This window comes from Periplaneta americana, chromosome 15, assembly GCF_040183065.1.
Source record: "Periplaneta americana isolate PAMFEO1 chromosome 15, P.americana_PAMFEO1_priV1, whole genome shotgun sequence".
In the NCBI taxonomy this organism is placed as follows: Eukaryota; Metazoa; Arthropoda; class Insecta; order Blattodea; family Blattidae; genus Periplaneta; species Periplaneta americana.
This window is the reverse complement of record NC_091131.1, coordinates 55581387-55594702: the sequence shown is the minus strand read 5'-3', so window position 1 is coordinate 55594702 and position 13316 is coordinate 55581387. Positions and strand designations below refer to the sequence as shown.

General features: G+C 35.3%; 1 protein-coding gene across 3 annotated transcripts in view; it reads right to left on the bottom strand.

Annotated features, from left to right (window-relative positions):
* The window catches only part of emei (transmembrane protein 161-like emei), a 22562-nt gene extending 9246 nt beyond the window's left edge, over positions 1-13316 (bottom strand). For all 3 annotated transcript variants that reach the window (XR_011336141.1, XR_011336140.1, XM_069847318.1), the window contains exons 1-10: positions 13016-13316; positions 12676-12779; positions 11173-11323; positions 10980-11093; positions 9276-9355; positions 7239-7454; positions 7029-7145; positions 5031-5346; positions 3159-3255; positions 670-833 (exon numbers count right to left, since the gene is read on the bottom strand). Coding sequence is in view for 1 of the 3 variants with exons in the window: in XM_069847318.1 (XP_069703419.1) it covers positions 670-833; positions 3159-3255; positions 5031-5346; positions 7029-7145; positions 7239-7454; positions 9276-9355; positions 10980-11093; positions 11173-11323; positions 12676-12779; positions 13016-13018 (1362 nt within the window). In the remaining 2 variants the exon portion in view is untranslated. The remainder of the gene's footprint in view (positions 1-669; positions 834-3158; positions 3256-5030; positions 5347-7028; positions 7146-7238; positions 7455-9275; positions 9356-10979; positions 11094-11172; positions 11324-12675; positions 12780-13015) is intronic.

Here is a 13316-nt window from a genome sequence, read left to right as displayed (position 1 = left end):
AATCTATTCAATATGATAAATTTATTTTAAATGCTCAATCGATATGATTTATCTATTTGCAAATTTTATTATTTGCTATTTCATCTTGCAAATAGATAAATCATATTGATTGAGCATTTAAAATATATTTATCATATAAAATTGACTGGACAATTTTCACTTGCAGTTATTGATAGTCCAATCACTGTTTTTCTGTAGACCAAATAAACCAAGAATGGCATTTTTTATGCAAAAAATATCTGTAATATAGCTATGAGATGAAGAAGTAAAGACATTGACCATATACAATATTTTAACTGGATGTAATATCACGTTTGTTCATGGATAAAGATTAATCAAGGTATAATGTTATGTTTAAGCATACCATTACTGCAATCTCAACTCTTTGTAACATCACAACACAGAGGAAAAAGTAGCAACACATCACAGTACTTCAAATTCTTATGTGCGGAGAGCAAGGTAATCCCAATGGCATGATATCTATCCTAGTACAAAAATAAATAATTGTAAAAACATATTTATAGTGTATATTTTAGTAATCTTAGTGTATACATTGTAAAGATACTTTAATATTTGTTTACTGTGTCTAAATTTGAGAATCTATTTATCATTCTGAGCTAGATTTTAACCTGTGAATTTTAACGCTTCAACTGCTGCTAAACAACTGACCTGTTTGAGTGAGTCTAGTGCTAGAGTAAACTGCTGTGCAGATTGACGGATGGACTCTTCGCCAGTCAGGCTGGGCAGGGGCACGAACTGGGCATTTGTGGGCTGACCGGAAGCAGGACATTCTTCTGTAGGACTGGCAAATAATCCAGACCAACTGTAGTTGCCTGCAAGTGTGCAAGGTCAAAACAACAACCTTAAACTTCAGATCTTTTTTATTTTTGTTTTTATATCAAGTAGCTGGTATTAATTAAAAATTGCTAAAATTATTCTCGTGCAGTGGGACCTGTCAGAGACGAATTCTGAAATTTACCAAGAATGTGGTTGTGAAACATGAGCATATCATAAATAAATAATATTTTAAAATATCACAACAATGTTATATTTTTTCTCATCTGATATGAATATTAATAGGATATTAATATTACTATTGCTGCTATTATTGCTTTGGAACGACTCCAGAATATAGGCAAGCAGCTAAAAACCATGCTATAATGTTGCGAGAAATCAAGATAAACTGTACATAGAAGTCTGTGAAGTAATCATTCCAGGGAAAATACTTTCCTTATCCTCGCTTTTTTTTTTTTTTTGTGCAAACGAAGGTACAATTTTTTGGTCAGGAGAAAATATACGTCTTCATATGCTGACCAAACACATTGATATTTTGCAACACCACCTACTAAGCTAGCCAAAATCTTTGATCCAGAGATAATCATTCGGAATACATTGCATAGCCATCTTTACTATCTTCACTTGTTTCTCCTTTGGTTCGAGGCTCAACATGGCATGGTCACTAATGCTGGAACCGTTTGCTTACCTGTATTCTTGAGTTTAGCACCATTTGCTGAAGACAATTTCAGGTAACATCAAAACAGACCATCAGTGTGAACTATGTCTATCGGGAATCAACTCCAGCCCTTTCCACCATAAACTTATCAATGTTCTCAGAGACTGAGTTGATTTATTCACAATACATAATTTTACCTTACAATTGTTAAAAAATTGATGTTGACAATAATGACTTTGTAACCTCAGCTGGTCCTCTGAAGTTACAATCATAAAATGTACATTATAAACAATTTCATCGTATATTTTACAAATTAATGTTTGGTCTATGATCTGGTCGCAATTTGGGGATTTATTTTCATGTCTGTTATTTTATAGATGCAATAATTTCTAGTTCAGCATTCTGACAGACTTGTCAAAATTCAAACTAATAAACCCATCTCCTAACAACACCTTCAATATAAGCACTAGAATTACTTCAACAAAACATTGTTCCAGCACAGTTCAGAATAAATTCTGAACTCCCTGCTCATGCATAGTAGCTCAATGTCTGTTCCAACAAGACTAGAACTGATTCTGAACCAATTCTGTTCCAATGTGTTTTAAACTCATTCGGAGTGAGTGAAATTGGTTCCCGAATACGAGCAGGAACTGAGAATTCTAAACTGTTGAAACATGCACAGATGGTTTTATCTGAAGTTATGGTTAAAATGATTCGAGACTAGGTGGGTTAAAATAAAAAAAATTGTCGATCATGAGTGATTTGGAAAGTAATGGTAATTACATTTTATGACGAATTAAGTTCGGAATATAAATATAATTTTAATATAAGAAGAAATTCTGAAGGCCATGAAAGCACAATTCAAGAAATGTTCCAACAATGTAAAATCCCGAACTAGTTCTGAGATTATACACAACTGGTACATGCTTGGAAAGAAATTTGGTACCAGTTCGGAACGCATTCTGAACTGCTTGCTGGAACAAACCTATATTCTCATAAAACTAATGGAATTATAAATAAACAAAATCAGAAAGATAACACTCTTATAAAGTATGCTGTTGTTTAGTCAACTGTCTGAACCTCATAAGTGATACCACGAAAGCACCACTTATGAGACAATAGGCCAGGAGATGAGGTAGGGTGGCCAGTTCCTTTCCTCCTCCATTGCATACATCACCACTAGCCACATATTACACTAGTCTGACTTCAGATGCATACAAACAATTGTTCTTCCTCAGACACATATCGTCAAGTGAGATGTACTGTCTGATAATAGATGTACAATAGTGGCAAAAAATACAGGACCGACCCTTGTAGCTGATACAAAAGAATCCTGTACTGTGTATTGTGTCAAACTGTGGTAATTTCAATATCGATAGTGAAGCCAGAGGTATGTACTGCTATTTAATGTAAAAATACGCAGTTATCTTTGCCGAATAGAGGTAGAAATGTAATATTAATGCCAGATGAAAATAAAACTCTCAAGTTTTTTTGTCTGTAAGTTTGAGGCACTGAAGGAAACAAAAGACTGTAAGAATCGCACAAATGCAATAAATTTCATTGTTACAATTAATTTTATACAAGATGGATGTGTTTTGTGACTAGCAAAATTTGAATCTGTGAATCTGAAATCAGCTACAAGGGTCGGTCCGGTTTTTTTTGCCACTACTGTACATATCAGCCAGAACACAGTACCTCAACTTACCAAGAGTTTTATACATGAATGTCAAGTACAGGCACAGAATGAGAGGTGCAACATATTGCAACGTCACCACACACAGGTAGTAGAACACAGCTGCTATCTGTGGGCACATATGAACAACAATAAAAATACAGTACACACATATTGACGCCCCAGTTCAAAAGGGAAACAACTCAAAATTTAAAAGTCTTGAGAAACCAAAGGATACAAAAAAAAGGATAAGTGAAATTATTCCAAATTCTGTTAATGATATTTTATATAATATTATAAATTTCAAATTAGAGTGTATTAACAGAACATCCTTCTACTCTTCATCTTTCACCGTCTCTGCAGCTCATCTCTGGAACTCTCTACCACATGTCAGAGACTGTCGGACATTGTCTAGTTTCAAAAATAAATTAAAATTGCACTTTTTCAACTCAGATTCCTTTCAGTTATAAGCCCTTTTCTCTGCGATAGTTATGTAAAAATATAGGCTATATATTTCTTTTCCTTCCTTTCCCTTTTTTGTTCCCTTTATCCGCTGACGAATTTTTATTATCATAGCCTTTTATTGTGAATTTTATTTAATTTTCTTTCTTTTTTTTTTCTTTTTTATTATTTTATTATATTCTATTTTGTTTTATTCTTCCTTACGTTTTCCATATTAACCATTTGTGCTAAATGAGTTGCTTTTGCTATATTCCAATGTATTTTACTTTCTTTTTTTTTCTATTATGGTATTATTTTCATGTTGTTTAGTGTCGATTTTATTATGTTATTATTATTTCTCTTTGTAATATGTTAGTATTCTGCTCTGTAACTTTTTTGTTAAATTTTAACTGCTTGAATACTTTGTGACCTGGTAGAGTGTAAGAGAAGGCCCTATGGCCTTAACTCTGCCAGTATAAATAAAGAATTATTATTATTATTATTATTATTATTATTATTATTAATTGGATTTTTCACAGCAATATGAAGGTTTAAAATTAAGTTTTCACAAAACTTTAAATTTTAAGTTGTTTCCCTTTTGAACAGGCCTGTCAATATATAATAAAGTAATTAAACAAGACTTTTATTTCATAGGTGCTAAAACTAGTTATAACTCCAGGATACAGACAGATTTAAGCATAAATACAAAAGGCAGCTGAAAAATTTGCATACCAGCTCATAGTCTTCAATCATGATTACATTATTCTAAGTAGCATCAGTTTAAATGAAGTGAGAGTAATATGGAGTTTTGTATTGAGAGTAACTAAGCACAATTAAAGAAACATTCTGTCACTGAATTTCTTTCTTACATACAACTGAAAATGTGTCGCCTGCAGATATTCACAGGTTATAATTGTGTGGACAGATTCACTGTACATCGTTGAAGGGAAGGGCAGGAACAGAAGAGAAGAAGAAATCTGGACAAAACTAACTTGTTCCATAAGAATGAGTGTATTTTTGCAGGAACTTTTTAAGATATCGGTTATAAAGAGATGTCCGCTATTTGGAAGTGTTCGTTTTGGGAAGTTTCACTGTACTTACTCACAAATGGGTTTTAGAGAACTTAAAGGTTCACTGCTACCCCCACATAAGCCCACAATTGGTCCCTATCCCGAGCAAGATTAATCCACAGACCTAGTATCATATCCCACCTCCCTCAAATCCATTTTATGATGCACTGAAAGCAATGCCTATGACAGCAAAACTCAGTAACTGCAGCTTTGGCACATCACTCACAGATGTCGATGCTTGGGTGAATGCACAGTCAAGTATCCGCCATTGGATTAAAAAAACTATATTCTACACTTGCTTTCTGTTTTATCCCTATCTCACACTACTCAATACTGTAGTTACGAACTTGTGTGTTGGACTTTCCAGCTACTCCTCATACAACACAATCGTTACCTTCTTCTGGAGTTCTGTGTTGGTAATGCGGCCAGCCTCTTTCTTCTGCTGCTCAACACGGTAGTATGCCATGTTGAGGTATGCCTGCAGGTAAATTGGCATCAGCATGAGCCTCAGGACAACTGCAGTCACAATGAGAACCAGTCTCAGGGTCTCAAATGTGTGCTCTGTCAAGAGTGGAGCTGTCATGCCGTGGAAGATGCGGCTTGTCAGATAGTCTCTGGTGACCGGTTTCACCCACAGTAGGACCAACACAAATGGCGATGCAAAGCTCACATTCAGCAATAGTCGCTGCAGACGATTCTCACTGCAGTACCTGTAATATCCATCATAACACATCAGTCTCACAAATACCATTCTAAAATTATTTGTTAATTTGTCTACTTTGAAGTTAAACAGTGCTGATGTGATACTACCACAGAAATTAATAATTGCAGACATTATCGTGTTTTCATTATTTTTCATAAAATCCTAGTTCTGTAAGTTTATAATTTTAAATTAAGTACTTTAACATTACTTTGTTTTTTCCCCCCCCTGGAGCTACACCGACCCATTCCAAAGGATCCCTCACGCAGACATACAACGAAACAAAACTAATTTTATTACCTCAACTACTCATTCTCTTGTGAACCAGGTCGCTCTTCCTCTGCCATGCTCACTGCCTCCTTTCTGGGACTTATAAAGTACTGTATCTGTGTGACAAAACTTTTTTTCTAAGACTGTATATGTGTACAGCTCATGCATTATGTCCAGACACTCCCCCACCCTTCCTACAGAGCTGCGCACGAGATCGGATGAGTCTACATACGAATTATAAGGGAATGGGTTAGCCTTTGCCTTGAACTCGGTAGACACACACCCGACCTTCCCTTCTACTCCTACCCCCTCCACAGAAACGTTGTTCCCCTACTGCACATCGCGAGTGTCTCAACAAAATGCATGAGCTAGTTTATTCTTGGTGTGCTGCAGAAAGTCAAAATAAGGCAACGAGGGAAAAAAATACAGCAGAAGAGACAAATTATGGTATTGTTATTCTACGAGAATAATCATATTCCCAAATTGCAGACATAGTTCGAATTAAGGTTGGTCCACAATAAACTGGGAATGGAAATAATATTAAAATACACATATTTAAATGTGAGTATTCATAATTAACGAGAAGTTTACCGGAGTCCAGGAATGGAAATGTGAAGGTTGGAGAACTTTTAACTTTGCCATTCTCGTTTCCAAACAAAGCCTACTAGATTCATTCTGTTGTCATCAGAGAGCTATTTGGTCGTTGCATATTTAGTAGCAAGAAGGCTGTGACATAATTTTTTCTTCATCCATTGCTTGTAGCTAACCCAAAAACTCTTCTCTTCTTCTTCAGTCCCTTCTGCTGCTAAGCGTCGGATTCGCCTCTCTCCGTCCATTTCATCCATTTTTCCCGGTCTCTACACATTCTCTTCATCTCCACCGTTGTTTTTCCTTTCTGTTGGCCTATTCTTTCTATTGTATCCTCCCATTTAATCCTTGGTCTTCCTCTTCTCTTTCTTCCTTCCACTCTCATTTCCATCACCTGTTTAACCTTCCTTTCCTCTCCCATACGATATACATGCCCAAACCATTTCAACTGCCTTTCATTAATCACCTCTGTTAATGCTTTTCTCATTTTAACTTCTCTTATCTTGTCATTCCTTATCCTATCTCTTCTCGTCTTTCCTACAGTTCTTCTAAAATATTTCATTTCCACTGCTGTTAATTTACTTCGATGTACCCAAAAACTCAATAGAATTATTTTCAATATATGCTACGTGTATATGTGACCAGAATGATGCACGTGAATTGAATTCTTAAATACTCCATGCCATAAATTTTGAAGTTGGTTAACCTGTGTTCATGTTGGCTAGCTTGAACTCAAGAGAGAAAGCCAACAAAGTAATAGTACTAAACACTTCATTCTTTCCATGGATTATCTTGGAAGTTAAATGATAAATAATCAGAAACTCAGTCTGTTACCTCAGAGAATCCCAATGCATCTTTGCCATGCGTAAACCAGGGAAAGTGAAGAGTGCACCCACCAGAGCACACCATAAGGCCAGGAAGAACTTGAGCACCAGCTTGGAGGCAGGTCCTCTGTAAATACACCACAATATACTCTCTCAATTGAGTCACAACTATAGCTGGGGTATAGTCACAAGCCTAGTCCTGCAGTCAGCAGATACGTACGAGGAGTCAAGACCCTGCGTTTCAAGGAATGCTGCTGCACTTTCATTGAAGCTGGTATATGCTTTGTTCAGACCCAGTTCCAGGTTCCTCTCATCAACAATCAGCACCATCATCGCTACCAACAGGTATGCAAATGCTGTAACAATTACTGTGGAACGCTCTCCCACTGACTCCTGACTCTGAAAGTACTGTAGAGTCAGAGACAGTAGCAGCTTGCTGAATAACGAGTTTAGGAAAGTACTTGGTTATTATGTTGTTCACTGAGGAGCTATTTAAAAAGTTACTTTCAGAGAGTGTGCCATCAGAGTTGATCTCTTATCGAAGAAGTCAAATGAAATTAAATCTTGTATAGAGAGAACATGGTGACCTGTTTGTGTAAGTTGAAATTGTTTTCTTGAACAACGATCTGAAAGTTTAGTTTTAACTAGTGATAAGTAACTCACGAAAAAGCCTCTGAAAATAAGTTATCCATTCTCATGAACTGTGAGCAAGTTCTTTAATTTTTATTGAGCTGGTTGGTCAAATTATTCACACATTTCTCACATATCGGAAGAGTGACAAAATGTTTTAATGTGATGTTATATTGATTAATCCTCATTGCGTTTTTTTTTCTTTCCATTCAGTGTATTTAAAAAAAAATAAAAGTTCACTGCATTTCTTGATCAGCGAATTTACTAAAATATTGCAAACTAATAATACACAAATAATTTACGCGAAAAGATTATAGAGGATAACGTAAATATTTACTTTTACTACAGAAAAGTCAGCTCACGTGATGTAATTTTATCGAGGAACAAGCTCACATGGGATTAAATTTTGCAGCGGGGTAGTGTTACTATTGAAATACTATAGACAAAATAAAGAGAGATCATTGGTTATTTCTGACTTACGATATTACAACCATATGTTCTGGCTCAGTATGACATGGAAATGGTACCATGGTGATGATTATGGTAACGAAGAAAAATTCTTTATTTAAAGACAAGTGAAGTGATAATTATGACGAAGAAAAATTCTTTACTTGACACTTCTTTTTAACACTATAGAAGTCCACACCTGTGGAGTAATGATTAGTGCGTCTGACCGCGAAAACAAGTGGCCCAGGTTCGAACCTTGGTCAGGGCAAGTTACTGTACCTGGTTGAGGCTTTTTCCAGGGTTTTCCCTCAATCCAATATGTGTAAATGCTGGGTAATTATCGGTGCTGGACCTCAGACTAATTTCACCGGCATTATCACCTTTATTCCATTCAGAAGCTAAATAACCTGAGATGTTGATACCGCGTCATAAAATAAACTACTAAAAAAATAATAATAACTACAGAAGCTATTCATAGAATGATATGAAATGATATTGAAATGTCAATAATAAATATAAAGAGAAATTCTTTATCTAACATCTCTCTTAAACTATAGAAATTATTCATAGAAGTGAGATGATGTTGCAACAAAGGAGTAACGGTAGAATGAGAATGGCATATGTAACTGAAATGCTCAAAGGAAACCTGCCCATTGCTACTTTGTCCTCCATCAATTCCACAGAATGTGCTCAGAATTGAGATCCATTTTCCTATGTTCAGAAACCAGACTGAGTGAGCTATGACTGGACTCTAATTTCATAGAAAAGTTATTAAATAGTTATGGAAACAAGAAAGTGGATTTCTACGTAAAACTCCAAATCTACATTCCTTCAAAATGTACACAATCGTGATACATGAACACAGTGAAGTATAAAAATGAAATTTCATATTAAAGAATTATATCAGTAGGCCTAGTAGATTTTTAGTAACATACAACAAAAACATCCTGTTTGAAGTACCTGCAATCTCGCTATTTTTCACATGTTACACAAAGTTATCTAAATACCCTAAATGTGTTCAATACTGTATTGACGAGGAAGTGACTCAATATTTGCCTAAGAGTAACTTTACACATTCACAAACACGCACAATACTACCACAAAATTCAAGTCCATATATTGCAAGTTTCCACTGATGCACAAATGCTCTCGTTCTGAGATTCCACACATCAAAGGATACATTGCGAATCCAGCAACCAATACGCACCATAGCATGCTTAGATTTACTTCATCCTTTGGTGGAGAAACTGAATGGTATATCTGGGAAAAGAAAAAAAGAGAAAGATCAGGTCAACAAGATTTCTAAATAACAACAGGTAAAAATGTTATATGAAATAATAATAATAATAATAATAATAATAATAATAATAATAATAATAATAATAATAATAATAATAATAACAACAACCATCAGTGCTGGATCCCGGACACATTTCACCGGCATTATCACCTTCATCTCATTCAGATGCTAAATAACCTAAGATGTTGATGAAGTGTCGTAAAATAACCTATTAAAAAAATCAAGATGAATGAACCTTTATTTAAAGGAAAGTTTGCAAGAATGAGGACGCCTTCCGAAAGGAGGACACAATGATATTTTACTGCATGTCAACATATGAAATAGTTCCTTAAAGTTGAATCTCCAGAAGAACAGGGCCACAGACAATATTGTTGGACAACTTATACTATCTGTTTTTGTGGTTCAGGTGAACTTGTATGAACAAGGCGGTGCTCTATACAATATAAGTACAAATATTGCATTATCCCACTTAAATTTAAATAAAAGAAAAATTATAATCCTCAATAGATAAAATTGCTTTGTGTACTCTCAAGCAATGACAAGTAAAATGTATTTCTGTACACTAAAAATGTAACAAACTTACTGGTTGACATGCAATGAAAGCAAGATCTCGAAATGGAGAAGAAAGATCAAGTATGGAACTTTCCCTCCCTCAACTTCACATATCAGAATTATGAACTGAAAGATGAGATTGCTAATTTAGTTTCAGGTTTCAGAACAAAGTTTCTGAAGACCAGAACCTGAAATCCCTAGCTGTCTGACAACATCATGTAATCTGATCGTAATTATACAAATTTTACTAAACAATGGATGAACAATATCGCCGTTGGCAAGAAAAGACTACTATATCAAAACCAACAATGATGGGCAGATTCTGCATACTTTTATGGCGTAAAAATCTGCAACTATAGTTGTGTCGCTGTTATTTCTGGCATGACTCCTTCTCTTCGCTTGCGTCTTAGGAAGTGAAGGATCTATAAAGTCTAGGTAGGTAGTATCGTTCGCCATTTTTGTTCTTTCATTGCTGAGCTACCAAACGAGGAATCTATTTGCCACACCGTTAAACATTATCATGTCATAGCTTCTATGATAATAAATCAAATGCACTGTATTGAACAAATAATTGAGTGACAAATAATGTCCTTGTGTGCTTTCTGCAAACGCCAACGAAAGAACAAAAATGGCGGACTGTTATATTAAGTATTTATCGAGCCTTAGGAAGTGCATAACGTCATCAGCAGAGACTGGCAAGATGCACACATTTAAATGTAGCCAACCTGCAACGTGATTGGCTGCCAGAAATAAGAGCAACGGGACTAAGCAGGTCACTAACAAAAACTGGATTTAGTTGATAATCCCGACAATCATTAGTGCACATTAATGAGCAAGACAGAGTACATACTAAGTCACTATCATGTTCTCGCAAACTAACGAGAATTGGAAGTGGAAAATTTCGAAACCTAAAATGGTCACCAGCAGCATTCACGCATTTTCAAGTCTGTCCAGAATATTAATATTTATGGTAAATTCATATTAGCTATGTCAAGAGTTCTGTAACATAAAGTGAAGTTGAATCTCATGTACCTCAGTCAGGATGTAGACGACAGATGAGTAGACTGCAAAGTCGAAGAGCCACTGATACTCAGGATAGAACTTGAGGTGAACCACATCTAGGGCTGTCACAGGGGCTGTCTCCAGCTGCACAAACGACATGCCTATAAGTTATGGGTCAATACTATACACAAACAACTTTAGCACATGCGCAACAAACATATACCTCAATGTCCAAATTCCTCGGAATGTGAAAGGTCTCTGCAGTCTTTCCATTCTCGACGTTCCGCCCACCTTTCTTTCCCTTTGGTTTGTCTTTGGGGACTCCAGCCAGGGCACGTAGCTCTTCGTCCGTAGGGTACAAATATCGCACCAACCTGCAAGGAGTAGCATATTTAATATCAAAACACTACATGTATGGACATATTCACTTTTATATGTCACATAAATTAAAAACCTGCAGATTTTTTCTCTCCATTTAACACTACATACCGATAGCAGGCTATATGACATAAGAACCACACATTTTTTTAATTCTACAGACCACGATAAACTATTGAGCTATTAAAACACACATAAATGTTTTAGGCCATTTGCTTCATTTTAAAATATATTAGAAATACATTTCAAAACAAGAAATCGTATTTCCATAGCCTAAGAAACAGTTATGCAACCAAGGAAAAATAAACTCACCTGATAATAGACTGATTTCGTAACGAATGACACAAAAAAGGTGAAACTAGCGCTGAGGTAGTTCCGGTGATTTTGGACATGAAGGCACGGGATTTTTTTATGGATATGCAGTTGATCGTATATGCAAGGCATAACAAAAGCCTAAACTAACCAAATCTAACCTGTCACAGATTCGTACATGCAAGGTGTATAAGAGAGTACGAAAGGATCTACCTCAGCGCTAGTTTAGTCTCAACTTTTTAAAGAGTGGACATGGTGTGCAACAATTTTGAAGTTATCGTACTCTCAAAAAGCAAGATTTTTTTCTGCCGTTTTGTGATCGAAAATTCACCAAAGTTGCTCCAAATTAGGACCTAATTGTTCCGGCCAGTGGGTTACTGCTCTAAGATAATCAATGTAATTTTAAGCTGTTATACTATCTGGAGGGTGATGGAAATTTGACAGATGTTGTAAAAAAAATTAGGTCTACCATTACTACCTTCTATCACAATGTACTTACTTACCATGTAAATTAATAATTTTGTTAAATTTTACACAGCAGCCACCAAAGATATACCTCGATTATCACTACTGAACCGTAGATTATAGTTTGAAAAAGTAAAAGAATAAAGAAGAAGACGAAGATGATTATGTTAATAATAATAATAATAATAATAATAATAATAATAAGCTAAATTGATAGGAGACGTCCATATGTTGCTTTTGCTTGAAGTAATACAGAAATTCTGTTCATTTCAGTTCTTTGTTCCAGAGCAATGTATTTGAAGATTAAGTAGTTTTTTCCTTTAATTTGTGCCACAAATTGTTGACTGATTCTCAGTAAAGAATGGATGTGCTCTGGACCAAATAACCTAAAACCAAATGTGCTTCTAGGTCCTGGGAATTTATTTCAAAGCAAGGAGACCAATGCAATGAAATTATGTTATTTCTTGAATTTGTGCCCTGGACCAAAGATGAAAAACGAACAGAATTTCTGTATTACTTAAAACGTATTTACATGGACACGTCTCCCATGAATTTATTAATAATAACTTACCCAGTTGAACACAGAATCCACCTTGCAAGAGAGTAATGTGGCCCAAGTTTCTGTATGATGCTAACCATTACCAACGTAATCACAAGTTGAGTTCCAAGTAACGCCTGAAATAGAACATTTTGATACTCTATAAATTGTACTTTCTACGCAACTTTCGTATAAGAAAATTAGGCGCATACTACTGGCAAAAGAAAATAAGAAATAACTCTGTCATCACTGTCCTCAGAATAATAAACATATTACGGACCTAACCTTCATACAAAGTTCGCCTAATTAAAAAGAATACACTCACTAGTTGGAGCTCTCATATTTTACTAATGCCCCATCTTATATCACTCACCATATTTAAAATAAAGTTAAATTCCAAGCAAAACCACGTTATTAAAAATATTAAGAATGTTAAAATGTGTAGAAAATGCCACTATAAAGTTAAAAATAGCATATATTATATTACATCTAAAGTCTGTCACTTTAAACACGACGTAATTGTAACTATAACAAATGACAACATGTTTTCACAATTTAACAAATCTAATTAATTAAAAATAGCAAATTGTGCTTAAAAGAAGAGCAGCAGGCCCCGTCTGGACCTTCCGCTTTCTTGCGAAGGCGTGCGAGCGAGGGCATGTGTGAATTTCAGA